The following is a 22647-nucleotide window of genomic DNA, read 5'->3' on the forward strand; positions in this document are numbered from 1 at the left end:
TGAAGGATCTGAGGATGCAGAGAGAGGCTGGAAGTACGTTCCAGATAGGAGGATGGTGGGAAGTGCACTGAACCTGGCGCCTGGAGACCACAGCGCCACAACAGCCCCTGGCCAGGAGAACAGCCTCTGGCGCCTGGAAACCACAGCAGAAAGGCGAGTTCCTTCATCAGCCCCAGTTCCGGCTCCAGGCGCGGGGGATGCCGGAATAGCGCGAGCCTGGCCAAGCTTCCGCTTCCGGTGCTTCAGGCTCAGGCTCCCTGAAGCTGCTCCTTGATGTGAGAAGGGGGCGGGTCCGCGAGGTGGCGCAGGCGCAGAGAGAGCTGCTGCAATGGCGCTGTCCTGCAACCTGAACAGGTACCTGCTGCTCATGGCGCAGGAGCACCTGGAATTCCGCCTGCCGGTGAGCGCAGCGATCTCCGCGGTGTCCCTGGGAGGGGACGGCGGGTAGGGGTGGCTTTGGGTCGAGCGATCTGCACTGCAGAGCGTGCAGCAATTCGGGATCTGTGCTGGTCCGGGTGGATATGTGACCCAGATCCTTGGGCTGGGGGTTGAGCTTGGCGGACGGCTGTGAGAGAGAAGTCCCCGATGCATTCCTTCGGCTTTGCTGAGCGCGTTCATTCTCTGCAAGTGTCCAGATTAGATTAGGAGATTCCAGCAGAGAGGATGGGCATCTCCAACAGGAGTGCACCTGAAATGCTTGCTCCAAGTGTCCAGGCGTGGCTCGGGAGGGGAGGGGTTGATGGTGAGAGCAGACGACGGAGAAGTCAGGAAAAGAGTTTGATCTGTACACAGAGGCGTGTGGAGTGTGTAATGTGGGTGGAGGACACAGCCTCTGCCCTCAAGCCGCTTTTACTGAGGGCTGAGCAGACTCAGAGGATGGGCATCTCCAACAGGAGTGCACCTGAAATGCTTGCTCCAAGTGTCCAGGCGTGGCTCGGGAGGGGAGGGGTTGATGGTGAGAGCAGACGACGGAGAAGTCAGGAAAAGAGTTTGATCTGTACACAGAGGCGTGTGGAGTGTGTAATGTGGGTGGAGGACACATCCTCTGCCCTCAAGCCGCTTTTACTGAGGGCTGAGCAGATCCCGGAGCACAGAGTTCGAGAATAAGTCCTGGAGGTGCAGTGGTGAAGATGCACAGGGAGATATGGAGGGGACCCTGTGGGTTGGAGATGCTGGTTTTTGGGAGGGTGACACTTCAGCTACAGGGTAAACTGACCCAACACTAGAATTACAAGCTGTTTGTTGTTGCTGGACCACAAGGTATGTCAGAGCAGTGAGGAGAAAACAGGAGAGGTAGGTGCGGCAGAAAGTAGAATCCCTGAATATCCCAGACTTGGAATTCATTGAAGACTTTTAAGCAAAGAAGTGGCAGAGTGTGTCTCCCCATCACTTTTTTTCCCCATAAAACTGATTATTTAATGGAAGCTATACAAAAAGAGGCAATAAACTGATAAAATTAAGGAAAGAATATTTAGAATGTTCCAAAGGATTTAAAGTAGGAGTAAGACACTGTACAAAATGCTGTGTGAGAAATAAAAGTTCTTAAACTCTAAGTAGAAATATAACTTTACACAGAATACAAAATACAACGACAAGTAGAAAAGAATGTGTACTCCAAAGTCTGAAAATTGTTAATAATGACCAAAGATTTAGGTTTAAATGTACACTTCCTGGGTATGAAAGCCACATTACTGTGCAGCAGTCTTCTCTGATTAACCGTGTGTAGTACCGTCTTCCACAAAGTTTGGCCATCTACCTGACTAACCTCATTTCTGAACTTTACACCATCGAGTTTGTCAGTTGACGCAGGTGGCTCAGGCCTAACGGTAGTTGTAATAAACTGAGGATGTACAGCAAGTTCCATAATCGTATCTGACACTGCCTTTCTGTGTTGAGTATCCAGTTTGGTCAGGATCATCAAACTAGTAAAAGGGGGCAGGGTCACATTTCTGAATAGCAAATACCAGCGCAAGGGCCACCAAGGATCTCTGTGCACCTGACAGCTGCTGCATTTCTCTCATCTCACCTTGTTTTCCTGTAAGTGACACCCCAGTTCCAACTCTGGTCAACTCACGGGACACTGCTCTGTGACCCAGAACCCCCCTCACTTTCACCACCGCCTTCTCCTTCATCCTGAGACGGATGCCCTCCACATCTCCTTTCTTCATCACCAAAGTAGCTTTCCCGCCAGGTACCAACTTCTGGAACACTTCACTGAAGTTCTTGGATACCTACTTGAAAGTTAACTGAATAGCTTCCCATTTTCAAAGTTCAAGTACGCTCAGCAGTTCCATGATCGATTTGTACCCCCATCAAGCTCTTCTTGTCGCTTTATTAACTTTTCTTTCTGCTCAGAGAAATTTACAAACTGATCCAGAGCTTTTTGTTAACATGGCTGTACTTCTTTAATTCTGCGTTGCACTGTTCCAGTTTTCGAAACAACTGTTTGAGGCTCAGTGTCTGGCACTTTTCAGATGCTTCCTGGGGAAGTGATCCAAGTTCTCGAATTCTCTTCATACATTCTTCTTTCTTCTTCAACAGCATGCCTTGTCGATTTGTCATCTTTTCCAGTTCTTTTGTCTCATGATTTATAGCATCCATGTGTTCTTTTTCCATAATTTCCCAATGCTCCATACCCTTTTGAAGATCCTTAATTGCGGCTTCTGTTTTATCAGTGGAATTGCCCAAATCTTCTTATCGTGCCATAGTATCTTTTACTCTTTTGTCAGTGGCTTCATGGTGTTGTGGCAGTGAGAACAGTACATGCTTCTGTCTCTCTCAGTTCGTTCAGTTCTTGTTTTGCTTGGTCCAAGCATTTTCTCAGATTCTCATTGAGGTGGGTCTCTACTTGAGTGATAATACCTTCCAATTTAATTCTTTGATTTAGCAGCTGTTTTCCTGCTGCAGTTGACAACTTTCATCATTCAGTGCATCTGCTCTTCTCTGATCTTGCAGACTAAGTTGAGAGAGCAGATCCATTCCCAGTTCTGCTTTCAGTGCTTCTCTGGTGGACTACCTAGCACACAAAAGTGCTTCCAAACTTTGTAAGCTGTGTCGCTGAAGCATAAAGGTTTTCTCAGACTACTGCCTCTTCTCTTTCAGCATCTTCATTTCTGACAATATGCTGTCTCTGAATGCTTTAAATTTCCTCTGCTGAGCCTCAGTCTGCTGCATTGGGTTCCTCAATGGATCAGTTTCATAAATAATCCTTTCAGTATTTCTGCGCGGATTTTCATTAGGCTTTGCTTCAAGCCCCCCGTGCTCTTCTGCTTTTTCTAACATCTTTTTGTAATTGAAGTCGAGACTTTCTCATGCTGTAATAACCTCCAGTAAGAGCACCCTGATGACTGACTTGGTCACCTTCCAAAGTAATGCAGTCCACCGTGAGAGTAGGGGCCCGTTGGGTTGAAACCTCTATGCTACGACAAATTCGTGTTTTTCCAAAGACATGCTTGGAAGCTTTGTCAAATCTGGGATTGTGTCTCAATTTACAAATCATCGGGATAGCATCATTGGGTTTTGGGATAGGCTGTGTCCCTGACATCTAACTTGTTAAGAGGCAGAAAAGTGACCTCTCCAGGAAGATTCATTTTATTAAACTCCATTAAAATCTTAGTGCTGGCTTCATCTGAATCAACAATGTGATAAAATAACCTGTTCCCAGCAGCGACTTGGCACGCAGTGTAGAAGTGGATGCACATTCACAGTTTCTCATCACAGTGCCACGATAGCTGTTTTGGACAGCCTGGTTTATTCCTTTTCGATGAAAGTGGTCTAGTGCTTGTCTATTCCATGTAAAATAGCCTTTCCTGTTGCCGCTCTAAGAAGTTGCTGCTGCTTCTCAAGATCTTCTCTTTTAGCAGCAGGTGCTCGCTGCTTTGCATGCTCTTCTCTCCACAGGTGATTTCTTGCACTTTGTAAATCATCTTTCTTATTTTTCACTTCCTGGTGTTTTCTGTTCAGTTCTTCTGCTCGAGCTTTGACCTCATTAAGATCCTGATCCAGTTTATTATATTGCTCCAAATTTTTCTCCTTATTTGCCTCCGTGTCTTCCAAATCCTTATGTTTGGCCACAGTCTGTCTTTTCTTGTCATTTCTAGCCTGATCAAAGACTTGAGTTCTTTTTTAATCCATTTATCCCTGTCTTCTTTTGATGTAAACTGGCTTCCATGACCCTGCGTTGCATAAAGATCTGTTCTTTCCTGGGTAGCTTGAGCCAGTCTAGCAGCTCCTCACTCTTCTTTTTCTTTTACACTGTTGAATTTAGGTTCTCTTCCTGCCAGTTCCTCCGGCTTTTCTTCAATTTTTTCAAGCAGCTTCTGCCTCTCCTTCAGTAAACGTTTCCTTTGTTCACCGTTGCCTACCAACTCATCTTGTGAATCCTTGGCTTTAAGCTCCAACTTGGTTCTCTGCTTAATTTGCTCTTGTCTTCCAGCACTGAACTGTTCTTTTTCTTATTTCATTGCAGAAATCTTTGTTTTTAATTTTCTAACTTGGCAGCCAATGCGCTCCATCTTATCTCTTGCATCTTACTGGGCATCTCTTAGCTGTCTGGATTTTTCTCCACTAGTTTCTCACTTAGCAGAAAGCTCATCAAGTTTAGCACAAGTCTCATTGAGTTCCTGATTATAAATGGTGTATTCCAGGGCTCATCTCATCCTATCCACCTCTGATACTGAGCCAGCTCTTCCTTTTCTTCCTCTAATGTACGTAATCTGTCTTCAATGTATTTCAACAACTTGTTGGTTTTTTTCACATTTGCCCTCTGTTTCTTTCATTAAAGAGGTGCATTCTTTTTTCATTCATCATATACTCTAGTATCAGCTATTTCTCTTAATAGCTTTAGTCTCTGAGAATCTGGTGCTGTTGTCATTTGATTGATCTTTCTTTGTTTAACAATATGATAAGGATTGCTTCGAGAAAAACCAGTACTTTAAAAATTTTTTTTAGTACCAGGGATCAAACTCGGGACCTTGCACTTGCAGGGCAGGCGGCGGAACCACTGAGCTAAATCCCAGGCAAAACCGGCACTTTCGAGGAGGTTCATCACATCATTTTTTGTGACCATCTTCTTATTTAAGAAGTACTGATCTGTTTTGGCAAATCTTTGAAGTGAAACTTCCTCTTTATCAATTGATAGCTGTCTGAATTGTGAAAAATAATTTCCAAAAAAGCAGAAATAACACTAGGACCATTAACCTCATGCAGTAAAGCCAATCACTGTTCTGGATGAAGGTGAGTAAACTCATCATTGAGAACAAACTGAATTGCATAAAAAAAGTTACTTTTTTCTGATCCATTTCTGCCCACTATAATATTATGTTTTGAACTGAAGGGATCTACAATTGTCTGATCTCTGTAACTTCAAAAACCCTGTATAGTCACCTATTTGATATGCATGGTTCTGTGCCCCTCACCAGGGAGAGGTTCCCCCCTGGAGCTCCCCATCATTTTGACAGAGATGTGGGGGAAGGGTTAGAGTCAGAGACCAGTTAGGAGCCTGTTAGTATAGCCTTGCGAATTGGTTAAGAAGGGCTGACCTAGGGCAAGCAGTTAGAGGATGGGAGAAAGCACTTGGGTGAGAAGGTCATCAAGACTTGGTGGTGGAGGGAAGAGGACCAGTCAAAGAGGACTGCGTGGGTGGATGTAATAGTTAGCATCTCCATTTAAAATGGAGAACACAGGCAGATGTTAAGATTTCAGTTTTGATGATACTGAACTTGAGGTGCTTGAGTAACAAGTGGAGATGACCAGGGGGCACTGGGTATGCAGGACTCACTGAGCATGGTCGAGCTGTTGGGACTGGTGCTGAACACCTGGGAGTTTTCTGCATATGAAAACCACGAGGAGGACGAAGTTACTGAAAGCACAGGGTCCAGCAGTGCTGAGCCGTGTACTGATGCTCAGAAGCACTGCAATGAAGTAAAGTTAGAAAGGAGACTGTAGATAAAATAGGCAGGCGTCGGACAAGGGTGTAAGGCCACAGAAACCAGGAGGGTAAAGCTTTAGGAAGCAGGATAAGTTGGTAATGTTGAATGCATTTGTTGTTTTGCTTCAGAAAGAATGAAAAACTGTTCAGTGTAGAGATTCATGCAAAAACTAAAAGTAGAAATTCCATTTGACTCCCAGCTATAACTCTTCTGGGTATCTTCCTGAAGGAGTTAAACTCATTATATTACAATGATACATGCATTCCCATGTTTGGACATAGCAGCACAACTCACAGCTAAGTTCTAGCAGCCTAATGTGTCCATCAACAGATGAATGGATAAAGAAAATGTGGAGTACTACTCAGCTCTAAAGAAGGATAATTTTGAGTCATTTGTAGGAAAATGGATCATGAGACTGTAATAGTGAAATAAATCAGACACAGAAGGTTAAATATTTCATGGTTTCTCTAATATGAGAGTTCACAAATATAAATATTTAAAGAGCAAAATGAAAGAGAGATGGCAGGAAATAGGGAGGTAGACTCTGTGGAGATGTGAAAGGGATCTAGGAAAGGAGAGAGAGGTAAGAGTTGGGGGAGGGGTTGTGCCAGTTCCCCAAGATGAATTTAATTATTAGGTATTGCAGACATATAAGAAAAGAGATAAAAGAAAAACAGTAAGAGATAAAAAATAAAGCCATATGAACGAAGAAATGTTCATTGACACTCTTATTAGAAAGTAATTGGTTAGTGATTTTTGCAAGAGCTGTCATGAAGAGTTGTAGTGGGAGGAGCTTGATTTAGTAGTTGTTGGAAAATGAGCAGAGGGAAACAGAGTAGATTGCTCTTAATTCGAGCATAAGGAGGGGGAAGAGAGTTGAAAAATAGTTCGAGGGGGATGTAGGTTCAAGACAAGACTGCCCTAGGGAGGATTAAGCTGGAGTGTTCACAGGCTAGAGGGAGATGGAAGGGAGAGCACAGCAGGAGGTTTTCACCTTCCAGTAGGAGAGGACATTGGGCAAAGCAGAATTATCATGGCCATCGCCTTGAGGCCTGTTTGCTAGGTAATGAGTGAGTTAAGATCAGTTTTTAAGAGATGGAAGGCAGATGAATGGAGAAATTGAAAAAAAGAGTAACCATTTAAATAGTCATGGCGGGCCGGGGATTTAGCTCAGTGGTGCTGCCGCCTGCCTCACAAGCACAAGGTCCTGAGTTCGATCCCTGGTACAAAAAAAACTCAACAACAACCACAACAACAAAAAACCAAAAACCAAACACCCCCCAATAGTCATTGAGAGCACTGGCATGCGCAGTACAAAGAGTTGGGCATAAAAGAGCACAGGTGTTAGATCGAGGCTGAAAAGCAGCTGAAACTGGAGATCCTGTATTATAAATGGGCCAAGACTGTGGTTTTCTTAATTAGCACTCAACTCATTGGCCTTAGGAGTTATAAAGGAATACTGCAATTCAATATTCATCTTTTGAGTTTCATGAGGAAGGAATCCTGAATATTTTAGTGAGGTCATACTTGATAAAGATGGTGCTGTGTCAGTGAAGAGGACTGCAAGAACCACTTCTCTGAGAGACAGAGCAAATGTGAAGACAGGGGCACAATTGGTTATGATTTTGAAGTCCGGGCGAGGGAGGGTGATGGCAGTGGGTGGGTAGAACCCATGTCTTGGAGTGTTTTGAAGCTATTCTGGGGTTTTACTTTTTATTTTAGTGGTGCCATTGACATTTTTTTTTTGTCCCTTTTCTTTTTTTTTTTTTTTTTTTTTTTTTTTTTGGTTTTTTGAGACAGGGTCTCACTATGTAGTTGACTGACCTGGAACTCACTAGGTAGCCCAGGCTGCTCTCGACCACAGTGATCCTCCTGACTCAGTCTCCCCAGTGCTGGGATTACAGGCCTGAGCCACCATGCCCGGCCCATTGACTTTTTTTTAAAAGAGTAAGGGACAGGATAGTGTTTTAGGAAGATAACTCTGGGGCCAGGAATTTAGCTCAGTGCTTCCGCCACTTGCTTTGCAAACACAAGGTCCTGAGTTCCATCCCCATACCAAAAAAAAAGAAAGATAACTGGACTAACAGACAGAGGTGGTAGTTATAGGACACCAGGATGGAACTGGAGAGAGGCTAAGGAGGGTGAGCGCTTTGGGAAGGAGGGTGGGGTGGTTAGACTCCGATTTCAAGAACAGCTCTCTGTTAATTGATTTTATCTGTTCTTCCTCTTGCTTTCCTGTCAGTGTCCCACCTGGGTGCCAGTTTCATCTTCTGTGGACTCAGCTCTGCCTCACACCTTCCTTGTTGCGCAGCCTGGTGTACAGTGCCCGTCCCAGCGTGGTCTTCTCCTTTGCTGTCTCGCGCCATCTCTCCCCATCCCTCCATCCGTCCGTCAGTGCCGCCGAAATGGACTGCACAGCCTCTGTCATTCCTGAGGGACGCCCTCCCCCCACTTTCTTGCTTTCCTCTTTGCTCCCTGTACTCTTTAGTAAGGCTGATTTAATCATCATTCATTTAAGGCTGCCCACCCATGTCTTTTAGCTTTATATTTCATTATTTTAAATGGCGTACAATTCCCTTTGGTAGCTTTTTATCATCTGCTAGGGGACGGTTTCTGTCTTCCCTTCACCATAGGGAGCATAGATTTGTTAAAGTAAGTATGTGGCCGATAGAGTGGTCCTGTGAATCTTTCTATTGTTTCTGTTTTTCATGTGCTGCTGGGTTCCTTTTAAGCATGTGCCGGATGTTACATTGAAAATTATTGAGGCCTCGGGCATTGCGCTTGATCATGAAGAAGAAGGAGCGCAGTGGCGCTGGCAGTGCGGGGTCACTCCAGCTCAGGTCCTGGTGTTATGCTGCTTCTGTTCTGGTTCCCACATGCTCCTAGCAGTCAGTGGTGGCGAACCCAGGGCACGAGTGCCACAGCCGGTAGCTCTTTACCACGGAAAGCTCTAAAAGGTTCTCCATCGCTCGGGAGAGGGGAACCGCAGACCATGGGTGGTTTGTCAGGTTTCCTTTCCTCCCTCTGGGTGGCCCTACATATTCCAGGTTAATGACTGTGTGGACTTATAACCAAGGCACACGGTTCCATCTTAGGATCCCCTGGTTGAACTTACCACGTGTCATTTTTTTGGTACGCTCCCGAATACCTTGTTTGTAGAGCCTCCGTGACTTTTGGTGTGGTGCACCTTGTATAGACAGTGCTGCAATGTTTACTGACTGTACTGTTATGGCACTGTGGTTTTATGTTCTCTCATACACTACATACTGCATGTAACAGTTATGCAAATAGAAGTAAAGTCATCAGGTTGGAGTTTCCGGCGACCATTTCTTTGCTCTGAATCTTGTGATGTACACGCTATATTCAATTCTGCATTTAGGAGCCAAGTCATTTACCAAGCTGACTGCAAGAAGGGAGCTTGGTCATGAAACACGGAGTGTCTGCCCTCTCCTCACCCATCTGGCTCCATGACGGTGCCTGTGGACTGTTGTCCTCAAACTACTTTTGAAAATGGCTGAGTACCTTAGGGGAAAAGTAGCTCCTCTGGGAATTTCTGTCCTTTCCTGTTGGGTAATTCTTGTGTCCCACCTGTGCCTTCCAGCTTTCCTCTTCCCAGAACAGGCAAAAACGGAAACATTATCCACTGCCATTTTGATTTAGTTGCTTCCTGTTTTCCAGGATTGAGTCAACTTCCATGACTCCTCCCTTCTAAAACGAAGTTATCGTTTTCTCCCCGGGACTGTAACACTTTCTTGCTTTTACCTCTTTAAGAGCACGTCGCATTTCAGTTGTGGGGTTAAATGTTTTGTTAATTCCTCTAGACCTTTAGCTCTGGAGAATAAAGATCTTTAGCTTTCCCTAGCTCAGTGGTTGCACACAGTAGTTGTTTTATAAACACTGAGTAGAGTGAAGCAGGATCTCTTCCTGGAAGACAAATGATCTTCTACACTTGTGGGCTTACTTATCTCCTAGCAAGAAAGCTGTAAGGCAAGTAGCTGCCTTGATAGGTGAAAGTGAAAGGTTAGGGTGTAAGTGTGGCTCAGTTTTCCCTCTGATAGTTAATCAGGCTGACTTCGGGTGTCATTTGTCTTATTATACTAAGGGTGCTGGTCAGAAACCGGGATTTCATTGCTGGTTCTGAAGAAAATGGTTCTGAAACAGTGAGTAGCAAAAATAATCGCTTGTATGAATTAATGGATCACTCCCCATCATGCCGCATTTTTATATGCAGTGCAGTATGTAATTCCTTTTTGTTCCCAATGCAGAAAGATTCTCAATTGCAAAGTGAATTTGCCACGAGAGAAAATCTCGTGTTTTGATTCTTTTCAAGTAGTTTGATTTTAAACATATTTTAACTGTAAATTTAGAACTTGGCTTATCACAGTCACTCACAGTTTTACCTGATTGCCTAAATTTTGGGCATTGGAGCTAATGGATACTATGAATACCGCCCCCCCACCGCCACTCTTAAGACATGTATGTTTTAGCCTGTTGCTAGTTTTTAATGGTTTATTCCAGAAGCAGCTGATTTTCATGTTAGCATCAAGTGATATTTTAACTTTGGACGTTCTAAATGCAAAGCTGATTTCGCAGCGTGCTGTAACATAGCCACAAACGTCAGGCAAGATAAGGTACCTACCTCCCCTGCAGCTTCGTGTTTTTCTGTTGAGTATTGCAATTCTGCCAGTCTCACTTAACTTCTTGAAACACCGAACTTGTGTTGGGGTTGTCATCGTTTTGCTTTCCTCAATAGCAGCCTAAGTTAGCTATGGTGCTGTTTTGCATATAATGGAACTGAGAGCCCCAGGAGTTCAGTTTTGTGTAAAAAAATCACATAGCGGTGGATGGAAGATCTGCAAATGAAAGCCAGATTTTACTCATTTGATTTGTAATTCTTACAGTGTCTCCTGTTCAGATTTGTTAGTTATGTCACAGAGTAACATATTAGAAAGCTCTGTCCAGCCCCTTCTCATAGAAGACATGATTTGGTGCATAGATAAAGGAAAAATAGAAACGGCATTAGTTTCTCAAACCTCTCATACCTCTTGATCCCGGAGTTGGAACTTGGTGGTGTTGGTATTCTGCTTGCTTTATAGGGAAGGAGACAGTTTGTTAGTGGTACAAATCATAAAATTCGTATAATTATCTTGGGTTTATCAATGCAAAGTGTTTACTTCAAAGAATATACACATCAGTTTTTTGTTTATTTATTTATTTATTTTGGTGTTTTGAGACAGGGTCTCACTATGTAGTTGAGACTGACCTGGAACTCACTATGGAGCCTAGGCTGGTCTCGAACTCACATCAGATTTTAACTTTTGCATCCATGATATATTTAAATATGTGTTGTGTTCTTAGTGGTACAGTTATGAAGATGGTTAACTTAATGTTCTTGTGATTAATGAATCTATAGTGGTTCTCACTAATTTCTTTTTAAATATCTTCAAATCATCCTTTTAGTTATTCATTTTATTTTTTAAAATCAGTTTTTAGGTTTGCTAATCTGGAAAGTCTCTGTAATTGATTTTCTTCTTTTCAAAATCAGGACATCGCCTTTTTAATCATGTCTCCCAGACGCTCCTCTTGTTAGCTCAACTTTGTCAGGATTATAACCCACGGTTGTGACTGTAGAAGCTGTTCAGAACCCTGAGTTGTAGTTGTCTATTTTGAGACTCAAATGCCTGAAGTAGACCTCAGCTTACTTGATTTTCTTTTTTAATCATATCAGACCTGTTTCTCTTAGTAAAATTGCGAGTTCCCTGTTTAAAACGTATTCTCTCTATAATATTTTCAAAACAGGAAATAAAGTCTTTGCTTTCGCTTTTTGGCGGTCAGTTCACCAGCAGTCAGGAAAGTTATGGAAAGGTAAGATGAATTTTACCTGACCATCTGTAGAATACCTACAGATAAAACACTGGATTTGAAGAGAACTGAAATGCTTAAGTTTCTGTCTGTGTGATGACTTGTTTCTGTTTCCAGAGGCAGTTAAATGAAAAGGATACTTTGGGAAAAAACAAAAACAAAACTGTGGCTTTGGAAAATGACCTAAATTTACTTCCAGTTTTCTTTTATTCATTTACTTTTTTGCAGCAGTGGAAATTGAAGAGCATTACACATGCTAGGCCAGCGCTCTACCACTGAGCTCCAGCTCCAGCTGTTTTAGTCCAGCTCAGCAATCACACCATCACGGAAAGAACCTTCCTTTAGTGAGGTGTGTTTCCAGTTGGAACTTGGCAGAATTTCAGGCTCCTGCTGGGATGTACTAGTGATTTTGGAGCATTGTTACAGCGTCCTTCACCCACCTGGCAGGTGGCCACAGCGACCCAGAAAATGAGACAGCATTTAGTAACATAGGAGATACATTACTTAGAAGTTAAACATAAAATAGCTAATGTATTATAAGGAATGCTTGGAAAAGATAAAAATTCCAATATTATGTTCTGTGGTGTAATATGCACTAATTCTTTCAGGCAAGTTACATAATGGCAGATACCAAATTTACCTTAAAGTTAAGTAGATTTAAATTTAATTTACTGATATTTTCATTTGTGAGGTCAGTATGAAAATGTTCTTACATTGCACTGTGTAGCGCTAAAAAGTAACCTATGAAAATAATTTAATTATTCCTACGAGTGATTTAATTTTGGTTAGGATCAGAGTACGGATTCTTTATGAAGGCAGCAGTTAGGATTTTCCCCTTTGATCTTTGAATCAAAGCATACCCAGCCTATAGCCACTCAGAGGTAAAGGGGTTTTGCTATTTCTTTCAGTCTCCGTTTTGGATTCTTAGCATCCCCTCTGAAGATATTGCAAGAAAATTAATGAAACGGACGGTGTGTGCCAAGTAAGAAAACCTTTCTCCCTGTCTCTCTTCGGATTTTTATCTGTAAAGGGCAGATGGGTGCAGAGGGTGCTGGTGTAGCATGCAGTTACGAGCATCTACCACTGGGTGGTGCCGGGCGACAGGAAAAGTTGACTTGCTGACGAGGGTCAAACAGCGACGGAATGTAGAAAAAATTTCTGTTTAGAATAATTTTTCAAAGGTTTCATATTAAACAGAAAAGTATAGCATGGTATGTAAGTGCTATATTTGCATATAGGATTGAACTCACATTTAATTGTAACTGAAAACCCCAAAATGTGGTAGAGTGAGGTGCCAAAATGTGGGCATTGCTATGAAATGGGTTCTAATATCTATCTTGGTGTAAATTATTGACGTTCTTCATTGTTTATCCTAGATTTAATCATTGACCACTTTCCTTTTCTTTCATTTTTTTCTTAAAAAAAAGAAATCTCTCCTCTACCCATACTGGGGATCGAACTCAGGACCTTAAGCTTTCAAGGCAGCTACGGGCACCACTGAACTAAATCCCCTGCCCTAAAAAAAAATTTTTTTTGATGCATGCATTTTTCTGTATCTCAGTTGGTTTTTTTTTTCCTGAACATTTTGGCAGATGATTGAAAACTTTCTTTTCTGTGGAATTACATTTTCTTTAGAACTCCGTATATTTTTGTTTGCAGTGCAAATAAGAATTTATGTACACAGTTTTGTAAGAAGGCAAGTAAGTATATCTAAATTTGTTAACATATTTAACAGTGCTTTATAGTACTGTTATTGCTATTTTTTTGAATTGGCCACATATTTAGTTAAATTTGTACTGTTGAGATGTAGCCCTAAATCAACCTGCAGCCTGAAGTCCAATCTTTTGAGCTGAAACATGTTAATGGATATTGTTTATTAAATAAAAATGACTAGAAACCAGAACATTACTAAAAAATATCATTTGAATAATTACTGTTGTACCTTATGTTAAAACTTACAGCTTGAAGAGGTGTTTGAATTAGCCAAAGTTTGTTAGGGTTAAAGTAGCTACTGGAGTACTAAAAATTTATATATATTTTTAAACTCATATCTTCAGATGTATATATTTAATGAATGGCAAAATCAGTACTTGTACATTGCAATAATATTTTATAATAAATTTTCAGTTGTTTTTATTCTGTATAATTTGCTTTGGCGATGTGTAACTTAAGTGCCTACGGTAGGCTCAGTAAGGGTAATTTTGTAGAGGTCTTTACTGTATAAATCAATAGAAAGAAAGGAAGCATTCATTTTTTAAAGGGTGGTATTTGTAGCCTCATTTTACAGGATTAAAATAAACCCGTAACCTGGAGCATCCTGCTGCAACGGGCTGTTTGTATCATGGAAAGCTGTAAAAGGTTCGCCATCCCTGGCCTAAACTGAAAAGTAACTTAAATTCAGAAGTTTTTGTGGTAGAATAGAGATCGAACTGTAGTTTATTTTTAGCATGAAGTATTTTGAGCAAAACACAAAAAGAGTGAAAAATGTAGCAAACTCCCAGGTGCCTTCCTTGTTAGAATGTAACATTGGCGTAACAGTTAATAAAGGTTACCCAGTAGTAGCTGACTTTCAACAGTAGCATTTGAATTGGGTCCCTGTGTTTCACAGTGAAGACCCTGGGTTTTCTACAACCTTTCTGGGTAATGTGCTGCATCAGTCCACCTGGTCCAGGGGAGCAGTGATGGAGCAGGCAGCAGGCTCTGTGGGAGCCCTGGGCTCGGTCCCCTTCAGCGGTGTGAGGTTCACCCTCTTTGTGTGTTGGGACCTAAGTCATCTCTGTTTCCAGGATACAACTTTTCGTTTATAGTTTAAGGGGGGAAAAAAAGCAATACTTGTTTTAGTGGCTCAGGCATGAAAAGTTAGTGAAATAACTGTTAAGTGTTACCGTGTGAGCTAAGTTCTTCACTAAGGACGGTACCGGTCCTTTGTCTCCTAGGTCTATATTTGAACTCTGGGGGCATGGGAAATCTACCGAGGAGCTGTACAGTTCTCTTAAAAATTACCCTGTGGAGAAGATGGTGCGTAGTGACATGAAATTTCTTCCAGGATGTGTGCCGATTCTGCAGAATTACAAAGCTTAAACAACCTATCTACTTCTTTTTTTAGGTTCCATTTCTGCACCCAGACTCTACGTATAAAATACAAATCCACACATTTAATAAAACCTTGACACAAGAAGAAAAAGTGAAACGAATAGATGTAAGTGAGTTTATCCCTGTTGGGCTTGTTGTGGTCTCGTGTGTTGCTGATGAGACTGGCTTTGGGTGCCCCTTTACACCTCACTGTGCCATGCACTTTTCATGGTTTGTCTTAACGCCGACACCGGTTTTACATGGTAGGTGTTATGTTACATAAGAACTATTGTACTTTCTTTGTAAAGTTTTAGCTCACATTAGAATTCCTTTTATTTCTTAGGCACTCGAATTTCTGCCTTTTGAAGGAAAAGTGAATTTGAAGAAGCCTCAGCATACATTCTCTGTTCTGGAGGACTACGGTTTGGACCCAAACTGCATCCCTGAAAAGCCCCATAATATTTATTTTGGTAGATGGGTGAGCAAGGATTCTGTCTCGTTTTGTTTTTTTAAAAACTAAGTGTGGGTTGGAGGAATAGCCAGCCCAGTGGCAGAGTGCTTGCCTGTCACACGTGAGCTCTGAGTTTGATCTCCAGCGGGAGCTGAATGCTTGTCTTCGTGTTTGACTCTTTATATGGAGAACTTTAAAGCAGGTGAAGAATCATTACTGCTGTATGGGTTAAAATCAACAAAGAGCATGTAATTGTGGTTTGTTTTGTATATTTATGGAGAAAGAGATGTCCCTGGTGAAATTACAACAAGATTTGCCAGAATATCTGGAGTGCTTTGAAAAAAAAATGTTTGTGGTACTGGGTATTGATTTAGGGCCTTTGTACTGAGCTACATCCCTAGCCTTTCTAAAAGTTTGAGACAGTGCTTTGCTAAGTAGCCCAGGCTGGTTTTGAACTTTTGATTCTCCTGCCTTAGCCGCCCGGAGTGCAAGGATTACAGGTGTAGACCAAGGCCCCTTGGTGTTTTTGTTTTTTTGGATATTTGGTATTGGGGATTGAATGCAGGCCCTTGTGCTTGTGAGGCAGGCACCGGAACCACTGAGCTAAATCCCTGGCCTTCCGTTGGCGTTTTTAAGGAGTCTTTCTTTTGGTGATTGCTAACTGCAAACTTGTCTTCTAGATCTGTCCTCACAATGGTAGATCACACCTGGCTGTGGACTGCTTTTTAAAAATAAAATGGAGGGTTAGGCAGACTACTGTGGTAGTTGAGAGATCTCATTTGTGGAGGTGTCAAACCTAAGTCTTCATTGTGCGAAGAAATGGAGCTGTTGTCCAGCTGTCCCATCCACTTCCCGAGGCTGTTAGCATGAGCGGGTGCTGAGAATCATGATTGTTACTATTTAGATTGCTGTTATTTAGAGAAAAGAAATGGAGAAGGCTTACTTACCACTGTCCCTGGGATAATGGTAATGCAGTCTAAATAATATTTGGTTTGAAAAGAAAAAAATAGATGGAAAGGGATTCAAAAGCACTATATTTGTGCATAACTTCCTCAGTCCCACTATTTTAAAAGAATAAGTTTGGAGCAATAGTAAGTAGAAAAAAAATTCCCATCAGCATGATGCTATGGTTTTATTGTGGATTATTACCTCAGATCTGTTCTGTGTGTTGGTATGAATTTGAAAACTATCTCTGCTCTAGATCGCTGATGGTCAGAGAGAGCTAATTCAGTCATACAGTGTCAAGAAGAGACACTTCATTGGAAATACAAGCATGGATGCTGGCTTGTCTTTCATCATGGCCAACCACGGACAAGTAAAGGAGAACGATGTGGTCTTTGACCCATTTGTTGGAACAGGTATTTTTATTGAACTGTTAATGCTGGTGTAACGATATTGCTTTGATGTGGCAGTGAATGTCATGGCAATATTTTTGGAGAGAGATTAAGTGGACAAATGATCTTTTAATTTTTATTAGCAGCTAAGAGACAAATGCATACTGTGTTATAGTATTGAATGCTTGTGCCATTTTATAGATGATTGATAGAATTTTATGGATCATATTCCAAATAAGTCATTACCAGGGGGTATATCTATGTACATATTTTTAATAGCAGAATAACCCTGTGGTAATGTACAGTGTAGAAATTATAAAGCCCTATGATTTATTTAAATCTGAAAACTCTTGGGAAAAGTAGCACTTGAATGACAGAATTTAAAAAGAATGTCTTAATGTTTTTAAATAGATAATTTTATATTTGAATGGAGAAAAATAGTTAATGTATCATGTGATCTTTGATTTGGTTTGTGGGGATTTATAAATAAGTGTAAATATGTTAAATGACTAAATGTTAGTGGCTTCAGGGTCATGTTTGTGACCTGAGCAGTCTACTTGGTTGGGGTGTTCCCCTAAGGGACTTAGTGTGAACTTCCTAGTGCTTTCTGTTTAGTACAGACTCTGTGAAGAGATTTTACTGTCTTTTTTTTTTTTTTGCACCATTACTTCTGTGAATAGGGTTTTATGCCCTCGGTCCCTTGGTATTTTTAAGAAGTCTTTCTTTTGGTGATTGCTAACTGCAAACTTGTCTTCTAGATCTGTCCTCGCAATGGTTGATTCTGGTGCATATACTTGCAGTAGATGTTTTAATCTCCTGGATATCTGTTTGAGTCTGTTTCATTAAACCCATTTCTTTCCTATATTGGCCATTTATAGTTTCCATAATTTTCCTAAGCTCCTCTATTTTTTTGTCTGTATCTACTCCAAATACATGAACCATTTCCTTCATTGTGGTCATCATCTTTTTAGTTATCTGAGAAATTATTTTCTGGCTTGTTTTTATCTAGAGCCTCATTCGTCTGCTTTGTTACTTCTGCTGCTCCTGTTTCCGAAGGTTCTGGTGGATGGCCTCTGATTTCTTCCACTTCACTGCCCTTGGATTTGGCTTGGGCACACTGGAGGTGTGGGCCTGCATCTTGCTTCCATTTCTTCTCATTTTCTATTTTTAAAAATTTGTTTTCTTGGGTTGGGCATTTAGCTCAGTGGTTCCAGCGCCTGCCTCACAAGTGCAAGAACCCAATTTCGATCCCTGATAGCAGAACAAAGAAACAAAAATTTTGTTTTCTGTGTTGATGCTTGTAAATTGCAAGAAAAAGCAAAGAGAGAAAGAAAAATGCACTTCAGGGTGCATCTCTGCTGTCCCTGGTAGACAAAGGAGGCAGAGCCAGCGCCAGCATCAGAGTTGGATGATCCCAGCAGGCCTGAGTAGATTAGGGCAGATGGTGGGTAATCCAGCAAGCCTGTGTTTCCAGCTCCACTGAAGGCTGATCCTGGCTTCTGCCTGTGAGGCTGGGACCCACAGCACTCCTGGTGCCATTTGCCTGCCTACATTCGGTTCCCTAACCCTGGACGTCTCCCAAGGCTGTGCCTCACTCAGGCCCCGGGATCCCTTAGATGGAGTCAATCTGAGGTTGCTGTGAGTCCCAGATTCCTCCGCTGGCCCCTTCCCCAAATGCTGTCTGGCCAGTCGGCCTCCCCCGGAGACATTTGGTCTGGAGTCGCTCACCAGCTGCTGCAGCTCACAGCGTCCACTGCTCTGTTTCTGGGGACCCATCTTCCCCTTCTCTCTTCCCCGAGTTGCTGAGCTCCAGCATCCGGGTTCCACATCTCGGAGAGGCTCATTTGCTGCTGCTCAGTTCTGAGGGCCGGTGGGGCCTGGGCTGTTGGGGCGGGCAGGTGCTCACATCCAAGCCGCCCGGAGGCTGAGTCCTGGGGGAGGGCGAGGCCATGGACGGCTCCTCCCCTGCTCTATGGCGAACCAGTGGGCGGCTCCGCTTCGTTATTTCTTCTGTTTACATCTCTGTATTAAATATTATTTTCTGCATCTTTTAAAATTTGCATCTATCACAATCCTCCCCACCTCGAGTACTTTAATGTCTGCTTCTGAGAATAAGGATGTATTTTGTTACATAGCCACAGTACAATTTTAAAAAGTATTTAATAGAGTATCAATATAATATTTATTGAGTGATGCAGTTAAGTTCTGTATAGTTTTGGGTTTTTTTTTGTACCAGGGATCAAAGTCAGGACCTTGTGCTTGCCAGGCAGACGCTGTGCCGCTGAGCCACATCCCGGGCCTGCCTGCCTCCCTCCCCACTCCCTTCCTCCCTCTTTCTTTGTCTGTCCTGGGAATCGAACTCAAGACCTTGCGCTTGCCAGGCAGGCGTGGCACCACTGAGCTAACTCCCTGGCCCTCACGATGTAGTATCTTTTCCTTTTGTCCCAGGGTCAGGTGTTATATTTTATTGTCAGTGATTTGGAACGTAGCTGAAACCCCGCTCTCTCTGTCCCTCTGTCCCTCTTCTCCCTTCCTCCCTCTCCCTCTCTTCTCCTTCCCATTCACGCGTTCATGTTTACAGCACTGGTATTGATCGCAGGGTCTTGTGTATGCTAGGCAAGGGCTCTACGACTAAGCCACACTGCCCGCCCCCGAGCACCTTCTTTCGCTGCTGTGAAATTTGTACTTCGGAAGAACATTATCCCTCCTCTGTTTAGAGTATTCTTCACATTTTGGGTTGTTTGGTCTTCCTCATGACTAGATTTGGGCTGCACATTCCCAGCTGATCTACTGCATTTGTGATTTTTTTTTTTCTTTTTTGGTACCGGGGATTGAACTCGGTTCCTTGAGCTTGCAAGGCAGGCCACCGAACCGCTGAGCTAAATCCCTGGCCCTGCATCTGTGATATTTCTGATGGCTTTCTGTCCCTTGTTAGTAGTGTTAATTTTTTTTTTTTTTGGCATTGGGGATCAGACTCAGGTCCGTGTGCTTGTGAAACAGGCGCCAGAACCATTGAGCTAGATCCCCGGCCCAGTAGTATTAATTTTGATCAGCTGGTTAATGTGGTATTTGGCTTTTTGACTGTATAGCTAGTGATTGCTGTTTTTTCTCTTGTAGTTAACAACCACCCTGTGGGGAGACAGGTTAAGACTAAATACTCTGCTCCCTGAACAGCGGCCTTCTCTGTGAGGTTGTCTGTCTTAGTCTGCTTTAATACTGCTCTTGTCTGAACTGGGATTTTACACTGATGCTCGCAGATGGATGAGTTTCCATCTCCAGCTCTCCTTCCCTCTGGCCAGCATTTGCTCTTCTGTAAGCCAAGATCTGTTTCTTCTCTTGTCCATATTTACTTAACTGGCATTAGTAGTATGGACTAGGGAGTTCCTTTTCCCTCTGGGCTCTATTTCATGTCTCTCTATAATTATTTTGTTGTTCATATTGTCCCATATTTGTCAGCCTTTTCAGATGGAATCTTTCTGACGTGATCTTTTCTTCTTGATTATTTTATTAATTTCGGGCTCATCTTCTACCTGCCCAACCCCTAGTGTCAGTTATTTCTCCGAGGAACCTGCTTTTCTTGATGGTGTTAGAGACCGGGCTCAGGATTTAGACCCTTTTGTAGAATAAGCTAGGAAATACATTTGTGTCTCTGTGTAGTACATATGTATATACGTAGTAAATATGCATGTAAAGTACATGTGTGCCTTCCTACATACTGTGCATGCACACGTGTGTCCCTGTACAAGGCATGTTTTGGAAATCCCACATTTGTGCATATATTACATATTACAGCTCATCCTCACAAAATTCTTTTTTTTCCAACCTAGTTCATATTTTACATACCACAGGGAAAAAAAACCCTGGTTCCTAATCAAATTCAAAACATTTTCTTTTTGCCCATTCATGTAATATAGTTTCACAATTGCTTTTGCATGCCACTAAAAGAAAAATAGTTCAAGATGTTTTCATTTCTCCATCTGCCTAAGGAGCAGCGAATTCACTTATTGGACTTGCTTCTTTTGTTCCCCTTCGTTTAAAATTCAGTTGGATTCATTTGCCTCAGGTTGCCCTCAGGTTTAGGTTTCTATCCCCGTCCCTGCCACTGTTGGTTGATGTCATCTTACCTTTAAGTGTATAGGTGGTTACCTTGCTTCCAGAGTGAGAGTACTGGAAGAGCTGTCCTGGTCTGGGTCTGGACTCCCCCAAAGCCTCGGCCGTCGCAGGCTGGGTCTAGAGCGTGAGGCTGGAATCCATTCACGGTGCAGTGCTGGGCTCAAGGGCGCTAGGATTAAGGGTGTGAGTGTGCCCATCCCAAGGACTCTGAGTAAGATAAAAAGGGCAGGGAGACCTGTTAGGTTCTTGTTTCCTTTCCTGCCTTGTGTGCTCCATGTTGTTTCTCCCCTGCCAGGCCGGATTGTCTTCCCTGTCTTGGAGTTGGCCAATTTTGGACTGAAACCGCTAGGAACTCTAAGCCAAATGAACCCTTTCCCTTCTAACTTTGGTGCTGGGTATTTTGTCCCAGGAAGGAGAGAAAAGTAACTAACGCGCGAGGTGTGTTCTGAGAACTCTCACTTTTTCACAGCCCTTCTATCTGGCTTACCCTCCTTCACTGTTGGTTCGTCCTCTGCTTCTTTTCCCGTGATTAATTGATTTCCTTATTCTCACTTTTTTTAAAAATAGAAAAGGTAGCGTATTGTATAGATGGTTTTAACTTTGCTTTTGTTACTTCACAGTATTTCCTGGAAATTATGCCTTGTCAGTCTCAGATAGTTTTCTTTTTTTTTTTAAAGTGATATTCTACAAATTATTCAAATAGTTCTTCAAATAGTCTTCTATACTTAGACACTGGCAGTTTGTAACATTTTGTAGTTAAAAATAATGCTTGCAATGAATAATCTTATGAACACATGCCTTTGTAATGTTGTGTGCGTACTTGTAGGGTAAATTCCTACAAGTAGGATTGCTGGGTTGAAAAGTGTGTACATACAAGGCATGATGGAAAGATACTGTGAATGTTCAAATAAAAAAACTTATGGTAAAACACATTGCTAGCAATGACGGGAGAAGTGTGTTCAAAGAGAGTGGGAAGATTTTGTGTCTTTACTGTAATAGCATTGTAAAATATTCACTATATTTTATTTTTGCCCCTCACTGATCAAATGCAGTTTCTGTCAAGTAAACATGACAGTGTGCTTTCATCCACCTTGTTCGCTAGAGCCGGCACTGTGCAACTTCTGACTCTTCCCCAAAGCCAAAATGGCCCTGAAATCTAAACAAGACACAGGAGTACAAATAAAGACATGAAAGAAGAGGTCCAGAAGTGCTTCAGAAAGTGGCAAGAACAGTGTTCAAAGCAAAGGGGGGATTTTGAGGTGGATTAACAGAAATATACTGCTAAATTCCTGGCAGCGATTTAAGTGTGTGTGTTCTCCCGTAGTCTTACTGGTAGAGTATATTGTCAGGCTTTTGAAGGTTTGCCAGTTTGTTGGGTGAAAGTGGTATTTCAGTATAAGGTTGATTTGTATTCCTTTTATTGTGAGTGACATCTAAAACTTACTGTATGTTAAGTATTTTGTATAAGCTTTTTGAATTGGCTTTCATGTCTTCTGCTTGTTTTTCTACAGAATTTTTAATCTTTTCCCCCTTTTTAAAAGTGCTCTGTTAGAGACATTAGCTCCCCCTTCTACGTTCCTTCAGTGTGTCATGTATTTTTTGACTTTGCCTAGTAGTCATTTTTTTTTTTTTTGCTACCAGGGGTCATATGCAGGTCCTTGTGCTAGTAATCATTTTTTTGCCAGGCAGAACTTTCTGTAATCCAAATTAGAGAGGGATGCATTTATATTTTTCTTTTCTTTTCTTTCCTTCCTTCCTCCCTTCCCTTCCCCTCCTCTTTGTCTCTCTTTTTTTTTTCTTTTACCCTCTCCCTCTCCTCCCTCCTCTTTCCCTCCTTTCTTTCTTTCTTGCTTGTTTTTTTTTTTTTTTTTTTTTTTTTTTCCTG

General features: G+C 42.1%; 1 protein-coding gene across 13 annotated transcripts in view; it reads left to right on the top strand.

The window, feature by feature from the left end:
• The first annotated feature begins 279 nt into the window (after positions 1-279).
• Positions 280-22647, top strand: part of Trmt11 (tRNA methyltransferase 11 homolog) — a 196279-nt gene continuing 173911 nt past the window's right edge. For 5 of the 13 annotated variants that reach the window (XM_033763216.1, XM_010625750.3, XM_019207694.2 and 2 more), the window contains exons 1-7: positions 280-400; positions 11730-11795; positions 12701-12774; positions 14729-14810; positions 14899-14991; positions 15208-15342; positions 16517-16673. In XM_033763216.1, the coding sequence (XP_033619107.1) occupies positions 329-400; positions 11730-11795; positions 12701-12774; positions 14729-14810; positions 14899-14991; positions 15208-15342; positions 16517-16673 (679 nt within the window). In that variant the 5' untranslated portion in view covers positions 280-328. Of the gene's footprint in view, positions 401-10032; positions 10091-11723; positions 11796-12020; positions 12142-12700; positions 12775-14728; positions 14811-14898; positions 14992-15207; positions 15343-16516; positions 16674-22647 lie in introns of those variants that run through there. The other 8 variants (XM_033763217.1, XM_019207698.1, XM_033763220.1 and 5 more) reach the window with 8 other exon arrangements.

The sequence above is a fragment of the Fukomys damarensis genome, unplaced genomic scaffold (assembly GCF_012274545.1).
Source record: "Fukomys damarensis isolate Sample0158 unplaced genomic scaffold, DMR_v1.0_HiC HiC_scaffold_14, whole genome shotgun sequence".
NCBI classification, from domain to species: domain Eukaryota; kingdom Metazoa; phylum Chordata; class Mammalia; order Rodentia; family Bathyergidae; genus Fukomys; species Fukomys damarensis.